We start from the raw sequence: 23,483 nt of genomic DNA, 5'->3' as shown, positions 1-23,483 counted from the left end.
CTAATGTGAATCGCGAGAATTACAAATTTAGAAAAATCAAGGGAAATGAAAACTTAGATTTTATTATCACCTTGCATGTTTAAAGTCATTTAAAAAACAAAGTTATATACTGATTTGCAAATTATATTTGCTTAAAAATTATACCAGTTATTAGTAGGGAGACATTCCTTGTAATTATAATCTTAAAAGTAGAATTTTATGGTATTCATGTTGACACATGATTGAAGTTTTGAGCATTGAAATATGTCACTCTCTGAAAACTGTGTGTTTTATTTTTTGTGACAAAAAATAAAGAATTTAAGCTATACTCTATGTAGCATGTGTCTGGTTTAGAAGATGGCTTAATTAATGCCTAATCACATATAGAAAATATGCACTAAAATATTATTTATAGCTGTAGTCAGACATTTGATGTCCGGTTATCTGTGAGTACAAGGCACAGAAGATATGAGGCTTATTTTTGAACACTGGGAGTCATATTATATTTTAAATAAATATTGTTCCCATTAAAGTAGTCATAATTCTAAGATGCTATGCCCTCATTCAGATGATAAATGTCGTTGCCCAAAAGACTTTTGGGATTTCCCCCTACAGAATTGCCTTCAGGGTCTGCAGTGTTTATCCCTAGTATTCCCCAAATAGCAAACCTTCATCTTATATGAGTGAATGAAAGATTTGGAAACATCCCAAAGTAATTTTGAATAGAATTTAGTAAACTGATTGGGTAACCAAATTGGATATTGCTGTCTTGGTCAAATGGTTGCTGATTTTCTGTCTTTTAAATGGCTCTAAAGACTATTCTAACAGTGTCATAGACAATAAGATCCTTCCTGGAATAAATTTGTAGTCCTCAGATCTAGTTACTTTGATGCACAGAAGCTTCCTTTGAATGTATAAATTTTTGCATGTCTTTAGATACAACAACCTTGTTAAATTATATTGTTTTATTCTAAACTAGCATATTTTAAAAATATTCAGCAAGGTACTTAATTAGTAATTATAACATTGATTATTATTCAAATTCAAGCTGTCCTTCGTTTTGAGGTTTTAGAATTATATGTATCAATAGAGAGGAACCGGCTTATTTTTTTCAATCATGAATAGTCCAATCCTCTAAAGTAATAATTTAAAAAATATTTTCATTTGCTATTTATGCTCAACATCTGTCTTTTTGCATCGTGAAACAGCTGAAAGTCTTGAAGAGCTAATGATAAGATTGCTCGTCTTGTTCTTATGCACACCTCTCCCCTAGTTTTAATGTTGGTCTTGAAAACAAGGGAAGTTTTAGAACACACTTTGTGCAAATGACATTTTTTTTGTTCTGATGAACTGCAGTGTAATAATGATAGTGAAAGACAGTTTCTTTTATTTAGGGGAGGTGGGGAAAGGGGGAAAGGAAGAGAAAAGTAGAGAAATGCTAGAAGAAATCCATGTCCTCTGACAGCCTCTTCAGTTTCCTAAAGAGCAAACCTCATTCATGCTGATGTTATATTTCTAAGTCTGGTGCTAATGGTTGTATGACTATTCTTCTCTTTTTAGTGGTGCTCATGTGGTTTTAGATGATGATACAGATGTGGGCTATGTAGAAGATGGAACGCCATGTGGCCCATCTATGATGTGTTTAGATCGGAAGTGCCTACAGATTCAGGCCCTGAATATGAGCAGCTGCCCTCTCGATTCCAAGGGTAAAGTCTGTTCCGGCCACGGGGTAAGTAGGCATCGGTGTCCAGCCCAAATCTGAAGTTGGAGGATACCAAACATTGTCTGGCATCCTCCAGCTTCACAGTGGTTGGACTTCCAGTTCAGCCATTCTCCTTCTGTGACTGTTGTTAATATCTATGCACTGACTATGATTATTTCCTTAGTATCCTTATCTGCTAAGAATAACTCCTATATGTGTTGATATGGTTTTATTTTTGTTGTTTCTTTTACCACTGGCTATTTGTAGTCACTGCAGTCTCTAGAGATAGCTGGGCATCCAAGGAGTTGGAAGAAAATGGATGTGGTTCCTAAAGAAACTGTAGACCCCATGTGACTGCTTTGTACCATTCACAATAATTTACACCCTCTCAGTAACTGCCTTCCGGCTACTCAACATGCATACTGAGTATCTATGTGTGCAAGATCACACTAGATTAGAGGTTGGATCACAGCTGTAATTCACGTGTTTAAAGTTGTACGGTTATGCTTGGACCATTGGCAGCCAAAGAGAAGATGTACTTTCTATGACAACTGCATGTAGCTTTAATTCTATGCACAAAGTGTTTGGGCAGATGCTTCCTGGCAAACCAAGGTTTAATACTTAAAAGCACATTTTAATAATTATTTAAATTGGGTTTAGTAAAAGAAAAGTAGTTCAGAATTTAAACAGCCTTCTGAAATGGAAAAAAACAGACATGAAGAAACTCAGAGTGATCATCTCAAAGGAAGATGCTGCAATGAAGGTAAAAATAATCCAAAATATAGATAGCTAAACAGGTGATACGTCGTAGAACAAGGTAGAAAGACATAAGAAGCTTACGCCCAATGACTATGATTTCGTGTTTGGTTGAAATCATAGGCTCACTGGGAGGCAGTACAGCCTAGTGGTCAAGAACATGGATTTTGTGGCTAGAAAGAATCCTGGGTTTGAATCCTGGCTCTGCTTCTTTCTATCCCAGTGACTTTGGGCAAGTCACTCAACCTCTCTCAGCCATCAGGGTGCTAGTGTGAGTATTAAATGAGATGCTATACACAAAGCACTGAGCATAAGTACCCAGCACGTAGTAAATGTAGTAAATATTCAATAATTGCTACAGTAAAGTAAAAGCACTGGGCAGACCTCTCAGTTATTCAGTTATTGTTCTGAAAGCATTATAAAATTTATTGCTTTAAAAAGGCGCATGAGTCTCCACTACCCCCCCACTTTTTCATCTTGTTAAAAAAGGGGTTAAATTCAGCCTGTTAATCATAATCATGGTGTTATGTCATTTCAGATTAAAAAGCTCTTATTCCAATAAGCTTAAATTCGATTTTATCATCTCTAAATAATCTATCTGCGAATGTATTTCACAGGCAGATGAGGATTTAGCCTACTCTGTCTCTAGTTTGTGGATGGTTATTTATTTCATCTAAATTACACATCCATTCCAGCATGCTGCTTGGTCCCCAGAGGAAGAGAAAGGGACAGAGATCGCTCTAGGATGGTCTTCAGCCTGGCTGACTGAGACAGGAGTGATACCGCGGGCAGGCAGGGAAGGTGGGAGGGTGTGTGTTTGGCTGGCAGAGTGCCCCCTAATGACTTCTGTGTTGAGCGTGGTGAGATGATGCAGTGCATTGGTGATTTATGCCTCCAGGTATTTCATCTCTGGCAATGCCTCTTAAACCCAGTATCGCTTAATTTCTTGAGTTAAGCATATATGTTTCTACATTGTCAGACATTTGTGTACTTAAATAATATCAACACGAGTAATTAACATTTAATTTAAAAATTTCTTCCTTTTATTCTTGATTTTTCTATAATTAACTGAAAAAAACCATCATCCAACTATTGGATCTATACATTGTTTCCCCTTGTCTAGTATTCAGAACCATGGGAAATTTTTAAAAATTCCCAATGGGTTTTAAAGCCTCTGCCTTGTTCCATGTCCCTTTTACATTTATCACCATTATTCCACCAAGTGCAGTGAAAATGGCGCATCTCTGTTCTTTGTTCTTCACAGGTGTGCAGTAATGAAGCCACCTGCATCTGTGATTTCACCTGGGCAGGGACAGACTGCAGTATCCGGGATCCAGTTAGGAGCCTGCACCCCCCGAAGGACGAAGGACCCAAGGGTTTGTGTGATTTCGGTTTCAGTTCCTTGCATACTGAATTCATTGGTACTCTTCCAGTGGCGCCAATATAACAACTTCATAGATTTGACAGGAGACACATAAGAATATCTCTTTTTGCCGTTAAAATGTATGATTCATATCACTACAGAATTAAGGGTTCTTGTAATATAACATTGAAAAAAAAGCTTGTTACCCGTTAGCCTAGAACTGAGATTGGGAAGAAGTAAATATACCAATTTCCTTTCTTTCCTTTAAACCTCATTCTTCTTCCATAATCACAAATGTTAATCATTTTATAGTTTGTCTAAGCTATGCCAGTGTTTTTAATAGATAAACCCTTTTTCACTGACATGAGACTCTGGTCATTCCTCACTACTTGAGTCCTTCCAGAAGGAAGTTGTAGTCTTCCATGCTCTGTTTAAGCACACTTTTGATTAGGAAGAAATTGGAATACTTCACAGACCTCTAATACTTCAAAGAGAAAACGTGAAAGATCTGGAACTTTGTTTTAGCCAGCCATTAAAAGGAGTTTAGAGTTAGAAGGAGTCTCAGTGGCCATCTAGAACCACCCTCATTTTTTTTTTTACATCTTTATTGGAGTATAATTGCTTTACAATGGTGTGTTAGTTTCTGCTTTATAACAAAGTGAATCAGCTATACATATACATATATCCCCATATATCCTCCCTCTTGAGTCTCCCTCCCACCCTCCCTATCCCACCCCTCTAGGTGGTCACAAAGCACTGAGCTGATCTCCCTGTGCTATGCGGCTGCTTCCCACTAGCTATCTATTTTACATTTGGTAGTATATATATGTCCATGCCACTCTCTCACTTTGTCCCAGCTTACCCTTCCCCCTCCCCATGTCCTCAAGTCCATTCTCTACGTCTACGTCTTTATTCCTGTCCTGCCCCTAGGTTCTTCAGAACCTTTTTTTTTTTTAGATTCCATATATATGTGTTAGCATATGGTATTTGTTTTTCTCTTTCTGGCTTACTTCACTCCGTATGACAGTCTCTAGGTCCATCCACCTCACTACAAATAACTCAGTTTTGTTTCTTTTTATGGCTGAGTAATATTCCATTGTATATATGTGCCACATCTTCTTTACCCATTCATCTGTCGATGGACACTTAGGTTGCTTCCATGTCCTGGCTATTGTAAATAGTGCTGCAGTGAACATTGTGGTACATGACTCTTTTTGAATTATGGTTTTCGCAGGGTATATGCCCAGTAGTGGGATTGCTGGGTCATATGGTAATTCTATTTTTAGTTTTTTAAGGAACCTCCATACTGTTCTCCACAGTGGCTGTATCAATTTACATTCCCACCAACAGTGCAAGAGGTTTCCCTTTTCTCCATACCCTCTCCAGCATTTATTGTTTGTAGATTTTTTGGTGATGGCCATTCTGACTGGAACCACCCACATTTTGTAGATGGGAACTCTCAGCCCCTGAGGTCAGGTGACATACTATGGTTACTCAGGTAACCAGAGGCAGGGCTGGGACCAGGACCCAAGTGCCCAAACTCAGGCCTATTCTCTTTTTCTACATCGTGTTATAATGTAGCCTGTGTCATCATAAATATGATAGTCACTTGCTCACTATTCTTCCCATTCCCAACCCATTTTATGATTTTCAAAGATCTAGAAAAGTCATCAGTTACAGTAGGCTTACTATAGCATCTATAGCATTGTACCTGAGAAACCAAAAAATGACTAGAACGAATGTTGTACACCAATGGGCATTGTATATCAGGTTCTTCTTTTTCATGGTACTGCTAACAGTATTTTATAAATAACTATCATGCTTTTTTTTCCTGAAGGTAGGAAAAATGCATATAGAAATAGTGTCATTTTGAACTGCTTAGTTTTGGATGAAAGTGCCTTTAACCTCTCTGGGCTTCAGTATTGTCCATATAGGAAACCATGACTTCGAAAGCGCATGAAGTTCCATAGTCCTCAATTCCTGAAGAGATTTAGGCTGATTTGGGTGCATGTGTAATGTTCAGTAGGAGTGGGTGTGTTAAAACACTTCTCATGAGTTTGCTTAATATGCCGTGATATTAAGATTCTATAAGAATCACAAGCACACCCTCACAGTCTATTTCTGTTCTCCTTCTATTTCTAAAAAGGAACCAATTCCACTTTTACATTTAGTCTTTCGTTACTTTAAAATTAGTACAAAAAATTCTTGGATCCACCTTCAGAACTTAGATTTAGAGAAGATTTAGGCTCTGACAAGAAGGAGAGATTCATTCTTTCCAAATTTTCTCGCCATAGCATGTCTGTGATTCTCTGAAAGATCTGGATGCTGTTTCCTCAAGTGTTGTATAAGGATGCCTGAACAGATGAGCAGAGCTAAAGTGGCTTAGACTTTGTCCTTTTTCCTTATGTAGGATAGGGGATAATTAATTGTCTGGTTCTCTCTATTCCCCGTTCCTTCACTCACCTGTGCCCAGAAAACTTACTTGGAAGCATAAAGTAAACTACATTCTAGAGAAGAGAATATCCATAGCTGCCTTTTGTTTTGTTTTGCTGTCTTCCCATTTCATGTGGTGCTAGTTTTCATTATCTTCTGAAGATAACCTTTTTGATCATTCAAGTTTATTGTAGGAAATTTTGAAAATACAGAAAAGATTAAAAAGAGGATAAAAACCATTCTTAATCTGGCAACTCAGAGGTAATCAATGTTAGCATTCTGGTAAGTTTCTTTCCTATTGCATATTTTCTTTTTTTTTTTAATTCTTAAGGAAGACAGTGGAATCATTTGAGTAAACCTACCAATTGGCTCTAAAATCCTCATGAATCTCTAATAATCTTGATTCATTTGAAAAAAGCCATTAATTGATCTAAACAAAGAGCAGTTATTATTGTAAATTATCAGATTTCCAGAAAAGTCAAGCAAGTTTAGAACAAAGGAATAATGGCTCTATCCATAACGGTCGTTTATATCTTTTCAGCCTCTATAGGAAACTCCAGTAATACACTAGGAAAATGGGAAACAACAGAAATAAAAATTTAAACACTTGGCTGTAGATTTTTGATATTCTGGTTAAAAGAAGATGGTAAAAGAGAAACTAGGTACTTTACTTCTATTTTTTAATCCAGATAGCAAATATTTATTGATTCTCTACTATTTAAAAGTCAGCACATCCTTGCACATAGTAGGCACTCAATAAATATCACATTCCTTCTCTTTGGGAATATATAAAGGAAGTGAAATGGTGCATGCAGTGCTGATTTTCCGTTTTTCAGAATCCATTTGTTGTATTGCCTTGCTGAAGAGTAACAAGTAATGAACTCAAAGTATTGAAACAATCAGTACTTCCTTGACTGTAGGTTCAGCAGCTGTATGAGGTGCCAAAGTTTTTCTCTATAACTTTGTGCTCTACATTCTTTCTCATGATTGAATTGGTCTGGTGTTGGATCAAGACCAAATTAGTAAAAAAATAAAGGTGAATTCTGTGACTCTGTTTCCATTGATTTGAGGAAGTCAGAAATGAACCAATGTGTTTTGGGTATTCCTTTCATTTTAACTATAGGTTCCTGGAAGAATAAAAATTCAACTTCTCCATCTAGGTAGGGATGAAAAACACACATGAAAGTATTGCCATTGAAGTCACTCTGTACTCGCTAAAGTTGTCCACTGTTAACCCACTGTTTAAAGCATGCTAGATTCTTTGCTCCAACTCTCAAATCAAAATTACTACAAGACAAGAAATAGGATCTCAATGCAAAAACCATGTGGGCGAGGATTTTTTTAAAAAGATTTTCTATCACATATTACTTCATTCATGTTTTCTACATTGTCATTCATTTTACATATGAAGACTTTTCTGGGTCCCTCTTCTCCCAACCTGTTTCCACTGAACTCCCTGAAAGAAATTATTTTGGTTTGTTCTACAAGGGTAAAATATGTTGGAACTCTGTTTAGAAGACCTAGAATTTCCACCTGCTGTAAGGAGAACCACGTCAAGTACCAGTAATTTTTGTAACGTGTAGGCATCGTTGCGCAGTGCTTATTATGAAATACATGGAACTTTTCTCACTGGTTGGTTTGCAGCACCATTGTAGGAAGAAAGAGAAGAAACTGGAACATATCAAATATTTTTATTGATATATATAAGGGCAAAGAACGGTGCTGGGAAGCTTTGGTCAGACCCTTTCATCATGACAATAGTCATCAGATCAGAGATGGAAGGGCCTTAGTGGCAATTCAGTTCAGACCCATTGTTTTAAAAATGAGAAAACTAAATTAGCAAGGTTAACAGCCAGTTAGGTGCAGAGCCAACAATAAAACGTAGATCACCTGATCTTCAGCCCAATGTTTTCTTTCTGTTATTGCACACAGCCTGAGTTAAAGCTGGGTGTTCAGTTATGCTGCTAGTTTTCATAGCAGTACTAAGTAGAAAGGGTGAAAAAAAAAAAAACAGGTAATGATTAAGCTTATTAGCTGATCCATTATTGTCAAAGGAAGCATTATATTATTAACATTTAGCAGTATGTTTTCATTTTTGTTTTCCTCTTTCTGTTGTTGGCTGGATTATTATTATTATTTTTAATCTTGGTCCCTGCTATCATATGTGATAAGAGGTAGAATTTTTGAGACATATATAATATCAAGATACGAACTATGAAATTTTTCCTTTTCTTAGGAATTTCTATTCTATATGTAGAATTCTTCCACAGACTAGTCATGCTTCAGACACTTTGAAATTGTGTTTTTGAAACTGAGCGATTGGCTTTTTTCTTTTCTTGCTTTTAGAGACTTTCTGAAACAAAAAGCTGCATTATTTCATCTATGTGATTCCAATGAACCAAAAGGGGCTATAATCCTGCATCCTTTAATACTTCAAAGGCAGGAGGCATCAAAGCCATCACTTGTACTCTATGCACCAAAGTTCCTTCTGCAGAGATTTATTATCTTGTTAAAATTTAAGATTAGAAATAAATACTATACTTAATCTGTAACCAAACTGTGTTGTTTGCTCCCTTACTCTTACACCGTATTTTCTGGAACCCCCAAAAAAAGGCATTTGGTAGATAACAAATGAGTGAGTGAATGAACAAATACAGTCACATAATAAATAAATTCTTACAGAAGTGAAACTAGATCATAGGCCCCTAAAGATCCAAGGAATTTTTTTTTCAATGAGAAGATAAACTCTTTGTAGCTGTGAAGAGCAGCTGAGACCTTGGTTTCTGAATATTTTCCCCTGTACAAATCCACCCACCTGTGAGCCACTCAGTGAATTCATGCCAGTTTGAAAACACGTTGAGTCGCTACCTACTGAAAGAGATAACCCTGTCAAGTATCATGATAAAGAATCAAATGGATTTTACATATATTTTTAGTATACCACCATTAAAAGTAGTGGGAGGGAGGGAGAGCAAAGACGGGAGAGGATACCTTTGAAAAAGCTATTTTTCCACTTACTTTTATGTTGCTTTGGTGTTGACTACTCATCAGTTAAGAATTGGAGATAACTGTTCTTGCACAGGGGAGATTAAAGACTATATCTGTTTATCTTGAATACATATTTGAAGCATCTGTAGAAGTCTTATTCCTCTGGTTGTTTCTAACACCTGCATGATTGATTGCCTAATTCTCTCGGTTCTGCAGTGAGAAATTACATCCATAGCAAATACAAAGAGCCTTTTAAAATAGCTATTTTTAGTCATCATTCATACAGTTACTATAAAGATAACAAATATTCATTTATCATTATGTTTTACAGAGATATGTGTGTGTTTCTTGTAATTTAGCACATAGAGCTTATATAAGAATTAACGAGGTAATAGTACTCTCACGTACTTCGGGTCTGAGGGCCAATGCCTAAAACTTAAGCAAAAAAAGCAAAAAAAAAATGATAACATGATGTATCCTGGTTAATTTAGTATTCTGAAAGCAATGATTTTCTAAGGACTCAAAAAAAGAAAAAATAAGGCACTCGATCTAGAATACCCTTCATCCCAATATTTACCTCCACAATTTGGAAATCTGAGCCATCAGTTAGGTTATTTTGAATTATAATGTACTGTCATATTTGGAAAACATTGCCACCACCTTATATGTTGGTCTTCTTTCTTTTCCCCTCAATGCTCTCCATAGACTTTCTCTGTTTTCTGTTGTGTCCCCCATCTTTTTCGTTATTTTAAGAACAACTCAGGTTGTGCTTAGTTAATGATAAAACTAGAATCTCTCACTCAGATTATTTGCTCTGTGATAAAATGAAGCAATTGTACTGTTGCTCACCAAGGTCCCCTCTCTTCTTTGGGAGAATATTTAGCTCAAAATGTTAACAAGCCCAATATTAAGCCTTAAAAAATTGTGACTTCGAGTCATAGTTCTTTGTTTCCCATAACACACAATCTGTGTGAATGCAGCCTTGTGGAAGCTAATTTCGGTCTTCATCGGTAAAGTGATTGAAGCCAGTACTTTTGATTCACATAGAAATGTGAGTTAAAGTGCATTTTTGTCCACAGGTTTGCATGTATAGTCACAGCCGCACAGACACGTTCAACCCTGAATAACCTGCCTCCCTCCTTCAATGCTAAACTTCATCTTGCCCATGCAGAGAACGCTGGGGACCTGTGCTCATTCCAGGCCCATTTTGCAACCTGCCAAAGCTATTCACAGAAGTCGTGATGTGCGGGGATGGAGTGTCTCCACTCAGACATCCGCTACTGCATGGTTTGAAGCAATTAAGACAGTTGCCCGGAGACCCTAACTTTCTCTCAGTGCATAGTTTATACACTGGAGACTATAAACAAAAACTAAATGTCCCACTACAATGTGTGTCCCAAACATTGCAGGTTATTTGAGATACACTTTTCCAGATAAAGTAACTTTCCAGGTAAAAATGTGGTTCATTTGAAATATATTCTGTTTTAAATTTGTAAGGATTTTCACAAAATTGGAATAAGATCTGAATTTCAAAAAAGATATAGCTTCTTAGGCATATTTCATGGTTTGAGAAGTTTATAAAAAGCATAGTAATGGTTTATTACTTTCATAACCAAAATACAGATTTGCTGTTATGCAATTAAAATTACATTTTAATTTTATCTCACTCCATGTAGGACCTATAACTCAAATTGGATTATTTACATGTTTAAAGTATTTATAAAAGATTATGTTTTTAAGTAGCATTTGTGGAATTTGAACGTAAATTCAAAATCATCCTCAAATATTTGCAATGTGTATGTAGATCTTAACTTCAAATCTTAAAGCAAAGATCTCAATCTTTAACCGACTTTCAGAGCATTTCCTGAACGGATTATGTGTATGTTAGTGAAATCAGTGTGTAATTAATTTCCTTCGTTAAAAAAATCTCCGTTTTCCCTCCACACAGTGAGCATGGCCACAAGCAGGCTAATAGGTGCTGTGGCCGGCACCATTCTGGCCCTGGGGGTGATTTTTGGAGGCACAGGGTGGGGAATAGAGTAAGCATCTTTCTGCGTTTCAGAGTGTTTCTGTTTGGTTCCTGGCGTGTGAGCTGACCCTTGGCATCTGACTCCCCCATGTGTTGTCTCATTGCTGTGTTCCCCGTGGTAGTGCCCCTTGTGGTGTGATTTGGATGTGTTTGTGTCCTGTGGTTTTCTCGTGCAGTGGAGAACCTTCTCCTGTCTGGAACAATGTGGGGCATAAAATAATATTGGGGTGCTTATGATGTCTTCACAATTAAGGCAATGGTCCAAAAGCTTCCATTGCTCCTCCATTTGTAAAAGTAATTTTAAGATACAGATTTTTTGGACAAACTATTGACAAAAATGCTTTTATATGAGAGTTTGTTAGGATTCTTATAACAAGTTTAATCTTCACCAGTCAAATAGATCCACGTATACAGCTAGGAATTATCAACAGTTGTAGCTCCTTTTAAAGATAATCCAAATGTAGCCACTAATATTTCCTCCATTTATTTAGTGATACAGGAGGCTTCAGCTTAATTTTTTTTTAAAAAAAGAAGATATTCAGGATACTGCCTTTATTTTCTTCTTATAGAACAGGTTAATCATTCAAATCAGAAGTTTACATAAATATTTGGAAACAAGGAGCCTTAAGAAAGGGAAGATATTTAGTGCAAACCTTAAGTGAACAGTTGCAAATTATCTGGTGCGTTTGTCTTAAAAATAACGAGTGTATAAATAAATATATTGTGTGCCACTTGCCCTACACAGAAATACAGCTCTTCTCATTGGTGCTTTAATTTAGGTTGCTCTGTACTTGATCCACATCCTCACAACAGCTGTCATTTCTCCATGGGATATTGCTTTTATGAGGTTGCCAATCTGTAGACTAAAAGATTATCCTAATATTTTCCCCCTCTAATTACAGAGAAAGCATTTACAAATGACAGAAATACCCCACACATGCTGTCTTTTCTATTCAGTGTAGTGGTGGTAACCCTCCCCAGTGGCCCAGGAATGATTTCCTAGTATCTTAAGGAAACACCAGATAAACTCTGTTCAACCTCCCCAAACCACGGGCTTGTTGCTAGCATCACACACGTTCCACCTTAGTCCCATTAGTTGCTGCACACAGAACAGTACGGGCCTGGGAGACCTCAGCACCAAAATAGCATTAAGAGAGGAGGAGTCCAGAGGTGTCACTTTGTGTTGAAGATTACCTAAGCTTTCTCTCCCCTGACTGAAGGGCTTTGACTAGACTAGGATCTTCTAACTCACATCCCATCTGTATGGACTGTGAAGCTAATTAACCCAAGGGAAGCTAAAATACTGGAAAAGATATTTTATTTCTCTTTACTTGTTAGAAAATAAATATTTTATTTCTCCTTACTTACTTGTATATGACAGAGGTAAAATATTTAGAGAAAACAAGAACTTTGTCCTGTAAAATTTCACTTTGGGTCTGTTAACTGGATTATATACAGAAGCAACATTCCTTTTCCAGGAGAAATTCTGTATACATTTATGTGAAATTCCTCCTTGAAGAAAGGTAGTTTTCTAAAAAAATCATCCCAATTCCATTTTTTATATTATTTTATAGTATATAAATTCCATTTTATATCATTTTATACTATTTATTGACCATAACTGAAATGTACTAACAGAAGGGATGAATTTTAATCAATTTCCCTTGGAAAAATTTAGAGCTGGGCAAAATCCAAGGCCTTTGCTGTAAGGCATAGTCTTTGTTACCAACCTTTGTTTCATCTACCCTTCCACTGTTGTTAGTTTGTGGCTTTTTCTGGTTGTGACAGGTAAGTCCGTATAAGCATATATATATTTCTTTAAAATAGATTTATTTATTTAACTTGGTTTCTGCACTCTTTTTGTCTATTAGTTTACTGGGTTTTTTCCTTCAAATTCTAAATTTTGCCATAATTGCTAAAAACAGAAATATAGCTTTTTAAAAATAAAATCCACATAGTATGATACAGATGGTTTTAACACGTTTTGGTTCAACTGATAGTATTAATGTTCATTTAGTCATTGAGGATTCCACAGAGCTTTTTTTTTGGTTTTGTTTGGGATTTTTGCCTTTACTTCTACTCCTTAGTTTATAATTGTAAATCAGGAATCATTTCTCACGGATTATGTATTGATTCTAATCCCAACCTATGCTTTCTGGGCTGGTAAAGTACAAATCATTTCTAAAGCATACAGAATGTAGACGGCAATACAAATTTTTTGAAAGTTTCAAAATTTGATTCCTTATTAAAATGTGGGAGTTTGGGATTGACATGTACACACTGCTATATTTAAAATAGATAACCAACAAGGACCTACTGTATAGCCCAAGGATGTCTGCTTAATATTCTGTAACAACCTAACTGGGAAAAGAATTTGAAAAAGAATAGATACATGTATATGTATAACTGAATCACTTTGCTGTACACCTGAAACTAACACAACATTGTTAATCAACCATACTCCAATATAAATAAAAATTTTAAAAAAAAGAACAAAAGCAGAAAAAATGTGGGGAGGAAATACAGCTAAATGGGATAATGTTTAGCAATCTTAAAGAGAGTAAATTGTTTTGGCTTTGCAGGCCGCAGGGTGTCTGTCATGGCCTGTGCGTACCTCTGCTGTCTCTGCATGAAAGCAGCCATAAACAGTATGTAAACCAATGAACGTGGCTGTGTTCCAATAAAATTTCTTTGCCAAAGAAGCATCGGGGGCATATTTGGCCTGTGGTCTGTAGTTCGCTGACCCTCAATTTGTAGCATAAGCTTGAGAGTCAGACAAATTTGTGTTCAGATTTTGCCTGTCTCTTATTAACTTCTAGAAGCCTCTGTTTCTTCATCTATTAAGCAGGGATAATCATAGTTCCTATCTCGTAAGGTTTTTGTGAGGATCAAATGAAATAATATTTGTCAAGAGCTTAGAACTGTACCCGGCATGTAGTAAGTGCTCAATATACAGTAGGTAATCTGCTTTTCCTGCACTCATTATTATTTATTATTTTCAGTGTGTCTCTACAGGCCACTGAGATTTATGTTCTGTAGAACCTCAGTGGTTAGCCTGTGAAGACCACATCCCCCAGCCTCCCATTGTCCCCCAGACTCACTCATCCTCCACCTCCCCACTCATGCCCACAGCACTGGGAGGTCTCCGAGTGAAAACATACAATGCACACAATTTTGGTGCTGCTAAAAGTGGCATCCATTTATGTACACAGTTGAGGGCACTGATGTGAGCAGAAAAGAGAATTTTTTACACAGAAATGAATGTATACACAAACTCAGGATCTTAGGGGAACTATGAAAATTGGCCTCGTGACTTCTGAAACAGAGATGTATAGTTAGGACTGGAAGTGGCTTGCCGTTAGCAGCACTGGACCTGCATATTAGCATCCTGGAGGTTGTGATACTTAGAATAATTCGTTTGCTGAAGTTAGCGTTTCTTACATTTAAAAACAGTGAGCTAAAGTATTTTCCATGTGGGTGGAGAGGATTTACTGTATGTTTCAACTCTTAAACAACTGATAGAAGCTCCACCTTGCATTTTCTTTCTTGCTGTCTTTCCGACTCTCTCTCTCTCTCTCTCTCTCTTTTTTTTTTTTTTTTTTTTTTTTAACTATCTCTAAGCCTCAGATTTCTCTTAGCAATAACTGGAAAATTGAAGATAGATTCAGTTTTCAAAAGAACCTAAGGAATCTTTTTCCCATTTCTACTGAATTACCCAAATGAATTTTATGCTTCCTTTATATCTTGTCTTTGGAACCCCATGTTGCTGTGTAAACACTGTATAGGTCTGTACAGTGAAGCTCTTTGAGAGCTTCAACGTTTCTATTTTTTGATACCCTCCTTCCGACTTCTACATTTTAACTGTCTCCAACGGGGGATAAAAAATTTAGCATTCAGACAACTTTATGTGCTGCTTGAAAGAGCATTTCAGTGGAATAGTTTTCCTTCTTTTCATGCCCTCATTTGCCAGTCAGATTGAATGAATTCTAACGCAGTAGTGTTCTTTATTCGCTCTTTTACTTGTTTGATTTGTGATACTGGGAAAGGGGAGGAGAAGAAAGATGGGCAACGGCAGCTATTGGGCATCCATAATTTGCTTCAAATTCTGAAAAAGGTGAACGGAATGAATTATTCTGTCAGTGGTGCAGAAACTTTGGATTTCCAGGTAGATGAATCCAAGCAGTAGCTGTCTATAAATAAAGGCGATTTAAGTGTTTAGCGATCTTTTATGCAGGGGACTTACTTCCTGAAACTGCTTATGTGCCTGTCCCTGGTGGTAATGAAAGTGGTCGGCTCATATGACTTTCTTCCTATGATCCTTTGTCACAGGTCCTAGTGCCACCAATCTCATAATAGGCTCCATCGCTGGTGCCATCCTGGTAGCAGCTATTGTCCTTGGGGGCACAGGATGGGGATTTAAGTAAGCAATGCCGCATGTCTTCTTCTCAGTGGCTCTGGTACTTCTCTTTTCTGCTTACATAACTAAGTTTTGAGTTCCTGCTACCAGATTTCGAGTTTTAACAATAAAACTGCTAAAAATAAATATTTTTGTTCAGAAATGGGTCAGAAATGAAGAAACATGGAACCTCAAATATCATCTTCAGGCAAGTGGGAAAACATGAAATGTAGAAGGCATTCACGTGCACTGCTTAAAGGAGAAGTTCTTTGATAAAATAACTTTTAGGAGCAAGCATCCTGAGACACATTTATTTATATGCAGATAATCGAGGAAACTATGTCATTGGAAATAAGTGGATATAAGTTCCTTGTATCTGTTTAAAACTGGTGTATATGCCATTGACATTTTGAAATTTTCACAACCTAAGTAACCATTTGGTTCTTATTTTTCACATGTAACATGTATAGCTTTGTGATTCGAAAAGCTTCATTAATTTTATAAAAACAGATTTAAAAAAATAGTTTTATTAATTCCCTAACCTACTGAACTGGTTTCTCATTGGAATTTGAAATCTGTGGCTTTGTGACACTTCCTATTTTCTAATGAACTGTTAATATTGACATGACTGGTAGGCCTTTGTGTTTTCATATGACCTTTCAGTTTGGATTGTACATTGATCACTGAAGTAAGTTTGTTTAAATAGACACACCAGATAATCACAAACAAACCTTAACTGTGGTCCAAGTTTTTGGACCTAATTTATCCAGTTTGGATGTTTCCATACCTTGGATTCATTGGATAATTGCCTTTTATACCTTTTCGTGCTGTGATGACTTGATTATTGTGGTTTGTAGATAAGACCTCCTGTGCCAAACACTCCCTGTCATCAATTCAGTTTCAATTAGACCTAGGGAAACGAATTTAAACAGGAAATAAGACCATTACCCAAATTCAAAACCCACTTTGCCTCCATCTGTTTATTTAACAGAGGAAGTTTTTGACCTAAATTGAAAGTTTCAATTGAAATTGAAAGTTTCTGACCTTGAATTATCTGAATAATTGCCTTAATTATGAACTTTATTCTATTTTATGTTTGGAATTCTGAATTCAATATATTTAAACCAGGTAAAATGCTATTATTAGAAACTGATTATGAAAGAAAAACAAACCAATAGATGATTTAAATAAATTCAACATTTTCTGCTAATTTTGTTATTATATTAAGATTTAATGCATAAGCCTACAAGGTTTTGAGTGGCTTCAAGTTAGAAAGGTGTTATCAGATGGGACGTCTTTTCTACAGGGATATTTATAAACTTGAACTTGTTTGGCGAAACAGTGATTTTGGCATCAAAATACTTTGAAAAACACACACAAAGTAAGCAAGTCCTGTTTAAATTTCTTGTATGGTATTACCAAAATATTGCCCAGATGGTGAGTCTCTCACATGGTACCTAACAAAAGAATATATGTTTGTTTGGGCTGACCTAATTCCAACAAAAACTTTTCAGTGTCTCATTACTGTAAAAATGTCATTGTACGTTGCAGTAGTTCCAGGATCTGTTATCATTCTAGAATGCTCCTTTGAACTTTTTCAAAAATATGCCTCAAGAAAAATAAATTGGGCTCATGCCCAGGCTTATGCCTCCTTAGTGTTAGGAAACCTCAGTTTCAAAGGCCTGGAGAAGAGTCTCCTGGGCATCTCTGCCATCCAGCCACCTGCAGTGACAGATGTATCACTTCAGCATTTGGAGATAAGAGCACTGTTCTGTAGCAGGACCTCAAAACAGTGGCCTGGCCTAGCTCACAGCTTGAATTGCATGTTTCTTTGGGGAAAAACAAAAAAGCCTTTATCACTGTGTATATAAGTGGATTAGGCCCGTACAGTTTATTTATATCTGCGAGAGATGTCTAATCATCAGAACACACACACACACAAAAAGAGGGGAGAAATGGATACTTAATGAGGTGAGAAAAACAGCCTTTCTGGGGATGCTGTGCAGACACATGTACGGCTGGGCTGTGTCAATACCCCTTCCCATCCCTATGACCCTTATAGGAAGACATTGTAGCAGGCACACAGTAGTGCGAAGTAAATATTTGTATGCCCTGGAACAAAGAAAAAAATGAAGGCAGAATTCTTGAACATGTCGCTTTAGCCGTTTAAATTTGGAGAAGCTGCTACTCTTTGTGCTATTGCTTTGCTCCATGAGGAGCTTTATATTTTCAGAGTTTAGATCTTTAGATTTTAATAGTAACCATGTGGTTTGTATTAAACTTTAAATAACTGCTTACACCTTGCAATAAAAAGCTTTGGGTGCTGAATGATAAAGCTTAGGTTTTCCCACCATTTGGACAGTTTTGGAGATGATTAGTCTAGAGGTGATTTGGAAGTAAAATTATTTGCTAGTTGAACTGAAACTTCGAGTTTTTTCATTGAGTTCAGTGTAGATACAAAAGAGTTTTCTTTAGAATCAGAAGTTGAAAACAGTTTTTAAAAAGGATTGCTCTAAATAAATACCTTTATTGGAAATCCCTCCTGAAACGGGTTTTTATTACTAGACGGGAAATTGGCAAAGTAGCCTGAAGAATCTGAGGGTACATAAACTTTTAGATTAAAGGAAAATATATTAACTGCTCAGGGGAAGTACTGCTTTTTCCTAATGTCACATTTCTTTAGGTATAACACTGAGTAACATAGATGTGGAGGAAGTATCATACCAAACATAATCTGTTAGAGTATGCATGAGAAATACAGCTGTGCTCTGACTCCTGACACTGTCTGCCGTTCTTTATGGTTCTTTTTTTTAAACCATATTTCCCCTGAAATAGGTGGTAAAGCATAAGCATATGTGAGTGTACATGCATGTGTGAATGTGTACATATTTGTGTATGTAAAGTGATCATGAAGCTGTATCAAGATTGCTGTGGTCAAAAAAATAATATGAATTTAGATTACTTCTTTTTAGCAGAATAGTAGAGTCTGAAAGTTTTGGTTAACGTAAGTAAGACTTGCATGAGCAAGGTTGTGAAACTCTTAAAAAGAAAAAAATGCTTAATTTGGTAGGTTATTTTTTTTTAATATTCTGATGTATTGGATAATGTGGTAGGCATACCTTAGTAACTTCAGTTAATTGCATATTCCAAGTATGAAGATGGCTAAGGGATAATTCAGTCTATGAACTCACAGTCTTTGGGGGTGTCAGGATTTTTCTCTGAGAAATCCTGTGAAAACTGAACATAGGCCCTTGGCACACCAATTTGTCCAACTTTCCACCACATCTGCATCGATTTACACTCACCCCATGCTCTTTTTTTCTCTCCATCCCTAAACACACTAAATAAAGCTACGAATTGTGCTGCGGAAGATTGCAAACCTCTGTCCTGGTTGACTCCTGGAGACTCATGGCCCCTATCCAGTGCTGAATAATAATGCTGCTCCACTAGGTCATTAGAGCTGTTGCTTTCCCTGGACTTTGGAAAAAAAATCGAGAAAATGAAGGCTCGGTTTAGTAGCATTTAGGATCATTCTCTAAAGCTTAGGAAAAGTGGCAAATATATAAAAAGAAAATTGCATCTCTCCATCTAAAAATGAACAGAATTGCTGTTATTAACCTAGATATGGCTTTTTAGCTGAATTCCTTAAATTTGAAGACAGGAATTTTGATGTGAACAATATGGTCATTTATATGCACATAAAGTATATCAACATCATAGGCAATGGTAGTAGAAAAGAGGAATTCTAGGTGATGGTAGGAAAAGAACTTGAAGGTAATAGATGATGCCAGAGTTTGTTGGCGATTCATATCACAAGATTTTAGGATGAATATTGAGTTCTTCCAACCATAGTATAATCTCAGTCTGTGGAAGACTGTTGCCATGTCCCATTATTCCGCTGCTTGCTCTCTGCATGGGATTTGGTGGCAGGAGTGGCCGTCCTAGCCTGGCAGAGCTCCTCCTGACATTAAAAGTGTTAATTTAATAAGTCTGTGGAATTACATATGTGGTTTCCTCTCTATGAGAAGTTACTTGGGATACAAGTCCTTACTTGAACTCTAGGAGATTCTGTTTGGCTTATGTTCCTTGTCATTGGAAGTGCTAAAGAAAAGACTGTTTAGGTGCTTGCAATAAATGAAATTTAAAGGACCATATCTGGATTATCACAAGGAAAGTTAACCAAATTGTTTGAATGTCACATTGGATGAAATTTGAAAGGAACTTAATATTGCTAATTACATTTTCTCAAAAAAGCAAATGTCCTTTTTTCTTTTTTTTGCTTTTCATTTTTATAGAGTTAGGAAATGGGATCAATTTTAGGTAGTCTTTCCATGAGGAGGATAGCCAGACTGCCGCTTATCTGAATTACATGACCATATCCCAGTGCAAAATAAGGAGCCCTATTCCTCTAGTACCTGTGACTCCTGGGTTAGGCACTTTCTCACTCAGACCTCACAGGTGGTGGTGGTGTTGGGTTGGCCAGAAAGACCCACTTCAGCTCCCTGACTCAACCCCCTGGGGAAGGGAACTCAGTCTAAGGTGACCAAGGAGGCGGGGTTGGGCAAAGGGTTCTTGGTGGGCAGGTGATGACTCATCATGGAAAGAAAAGAAGGTCTTAGTGGTGGATAGACATACCCTTAAAAGAAGACCTGAGACTTTGCAATTCCAAGATGGTCATTGTTACCTGAAGTGCTTTTTAAAAATTTTGTATAGATGTATATGTAGTATAATATATAGTAGACAAAAGCACAGGTTTTTCAAAAGTAGTGAAAATGGATGAAAACTGGGTCAATGCAGGGTTTATGGATTACACTAATATTTTATAATGATCCAGAAATACCTTGCAGGTTATGATGAAAAAGTGAGCTGCCTTCAGAATCTAGTGAGCAGAGGTATTCAGAGGAAACACTTGTGGAAGAAAAGCAGCAGACATCTACGCATGAGAGTAGTGCTTTCTCATTAAAATAGAACAAAAAGACTTGACAGGCAGTTCTCAACATACAGTAGCCCATAGTGGTTTTACAGTTTACCCCTGAGGAACCCTCAAAGTCAGCCTGCTGCAGGAGTATCCCTCTCTGTCTTCATCACGGGGCTCCACTTTCTCCCTGCTGGGACATCAGTGGAGGAAACATGGTCCTGGAATTCCCCATTGATTTCTAGAGTCCATTTTCCCATAGACAGGAGGGTGGCTTGGCTTCCTGGTCTGGCCTGGGAGTCCAGTCATACTGTAGAACACTTTTTGTATAAAAAATGCAATCTAAGCTTCAAAAACTGACTTTTAAAAGGAGCGCAAGCTTCTGGACACTAGAGGTTGCCTGTATGCCAGGCTGAGATGGAATTTCATATCTCCATTTAAAAATGAACCAGGGAATTCCTGGTTAGGACTCAGTGCTTTCACTGCCGTGGGCCCGGATTCGATCCTTGGTCAGGGAACTAAGATGCCGCAAGCTGCACGGTGCAGCGAAAAAAAAAAAAAAGAACCACATTGTCATTATGACCGTAAACGTGGCTATTTATCTGATGTTCCCTGAATTTGAATGAGGGCAATATAGTCATTTACATGGGTAGCATGAGCACACTTGATCTTTCCTCCACATCCGCTTTTGACATTAGTTTAACATTTCTCATGAGTTCCAGCAATACATATCTAAATAGGTTGGGCTCCTAGTCCGTCAGGGTCATTTCACAAGGTCAAGCAGTCCCTGTTTTTCCCCACCTGACTCGCAGGGCGTGTGGTTCCTTATACATCTACCTTCAAGGGCAGTGAACGTAGGTAGAGACACAGGTCCTGTGCTCTGAAGTAAACTAGCTCAGTGACAGATACATCACGGGAGACTTCCTGTTTGTTCTCACCTCTCTTTCCTGGGCAGCTTCAATAATGGCTGCTTTTAAGAATACTGACCCAAAAGAGGCTTGAAGGGTTGGGTGGGGAATGGTGAAGAGAAAAAAGTAGCACTGTTGGAAATAGTGTTTGCACTGCATGTTAGCCAGTGATCCACATGCTTAAGCCATTAATGAAGATGCCATAATGAAAAGGTTAAAAAAGAGAAGGGAGATTTTCTTTAAAGATGTTTATTTTTGCTATTTCAAAAGAGAAGCATAAAAGTGGTCATCTCGGAAAAAAATAAGAACTTTGCGGGATGTCTTTCTACATATTTTGAGCTTTGGTATTGTTCTGATTTTGAATTACCTCTGGGCGAGGAGGAATATACTGTAATCCTTTTGGTACTTAGAGCTGTAAGGGTATCCAGCTGGCCCCAAGTGAGTGGGCAGGGGGATGAGGGATCCTGGGGACTCGTTGGTCTCCAGTTTGCATGATGCCGCGGTGGCAGCTACGTTGCACCCGCTCAGTGTGCAGACTGAATGCATGAGCCCCCTTGCTCGATGCCCCACATAAAGCCAGACCACGGGGAGGTTGCAACTAACTTTTGTTGTTGCCTTGTAGTGTCTTGCTGGTTCTTTCTTTTCTCTTTTTAAACATAGGAACCTCTTTTTAGGAGACCGGACACCGTGAGCAAGGCATTTTAACTTGCTTACTTCAAACTAAGCTAAGCTGCTGCATTTGCTTAACTAACCCAAGCCTGTGTCCATTCTCCCTTGAGTGTACTGTCTTACTGTGCGCTCAGGTTTTCAACTTTCTAGGTAAGAAAAATGCTTGTTCCAGAGTAGGGTAAGAGCTCACACCACCAAGGCAGCAAGATAACTGAGTAGAGCAAAGGTATTTTGTTTTTGTTTTTTCCACTTTGACAAAAGCTGATCCACTGATACAGAACTCTCAAGTTCTGGAAGGAAGTAGCTATAAGACCTGCAGAATTTTTCTTAGTTTTGCTAATAGCCCCCTAAGTGGGAGAGCCTCCCTGGAATAATTTACATCTAGTTAAAATTAGCCATGCCATTTACTTCTGAAACAGACAAATTGGGCTGCCCGTGGCTTTCTGTGATTTACAATGAACAACTTGAAGCTTCTTTTGGTATTCATAAATGAATATACACTGGCAGGGAGGTTGTACCAACAGCCAAAAGTGTGAGCTGTTCTGTGTTTCAATTTCAAGTTATTTGGGAAAATCTGCCTTGGGGCCAGTTGATCACTTTGCTCTGGAACTAGCATTGTTGTCATTATCATTACCCTTCTCTCATCACTATCTGATTGATATTGTGGATTTTTCCCCTCTGCTTGCATCTTCTTTTGACGCACTCTGGAAGAAATGTCAAGAAGAGGAGGTTCGATCCTACTCAGCAAGGCCCCATCTGAATCAGCGGCACTGGATGAACGGCATCTTGCACTGTTGGATTCTGGGTATGACATACTTGCAGCATCGTTGCCGGAACTCTTAAGTCTGTAAACAAAAACACTGGGTGGTAATGACTACAGAACTAAAGTTGGGGTGACAGGGATGGGGTAAAAGAAAACTGTCCTTTTTGGAAATAATTTCAAAGAACCTCCTCCCACCACCTGTCAATAAAAGGGAGCAAAAGACAATGTTATAAAAAGAACGATTTCAGAATTTTTTTTTCCAATGAAAGGAAGAAGGAACAACAACAAAAATTAAGTGCAATAAAAGAACCATTAAAAAATAGCAAATGTTTTTTTTTCTTTCCTCAGCCTGTTGGCACTTAATATCTTCTAAATGGTTTGGCATGATTTTTTTTTTCTTTTCCTACCAATGACACACTCCAGTGGCATGAAGATCAAAGGGTAAAATCTGCATGGCATATATACAACAAGCAGCTAGCAAGCCAACCACAGCAAAACCTGCAACTGAATTCCTAAGGTGAAGGTGACAGATGAGCCCATGGAAGCTGCCTGACCCCCAGCCCCCTAGTCTAGACCAGGCCA

General features: G+C 37.5%; 1 protein-coding gene across 1 annotated transcript in view; it reads left to right on the top strand.

Annotated features, from left to right (window-relative positions):
• Nucleotides 1-23,158, top strand: part of ADAM23 (ADAM metallopeptidase domain 23) — a 162,443-nt gene extending 139,285 nt beyond the window's left edge. Inside the window, exons 23-26 of the mRNA XM_060151339.1 lie at nucleotides 1,540-1,708; nucleotides 3,702-3,813; nucleotides 15,580-15,670; nucleotides 22,850-23,158. Coding sequence (XP_060007322.1) covers nucleotides 1,540-1,708; nucleotides 3,702-3,813; nucleotides 15,580-15,670; nucleotides 22,850-22,898 — 421 coding nt within the window. The 3' untranslated portion in view covers nucleotides 22,899-23,158. The remainder of the gene's footprint in view (nucleotides 1-1,539; nucleotides 1,709-3,701; nucleotides 3,814-15,579; nucleotides 15,671-22,849) is intronic.
• Nucleotides 23,159-23,483: the final 325 nt, after the last annotated feature.

Source organism: Lagenorhynchus albirostris, chromosome 6, assembly GCF_949774975.1.
Source record: "Lagenorhynchus albirostris chromosome 6, mLagAlb1.1, whole genome shotgun sequence".
Lineage (NCBI taxonomy): Eukaryota > Metazoa > Chordata > Mammalia > Artiodactyla > Delphinidae > Lagenorhynchus > Lagenorhynchus albirostris.
Note: the sequence above shows the minus strand (reverse complement) of the source record. Positions and strands in the feature narration are given on the sequence as shown.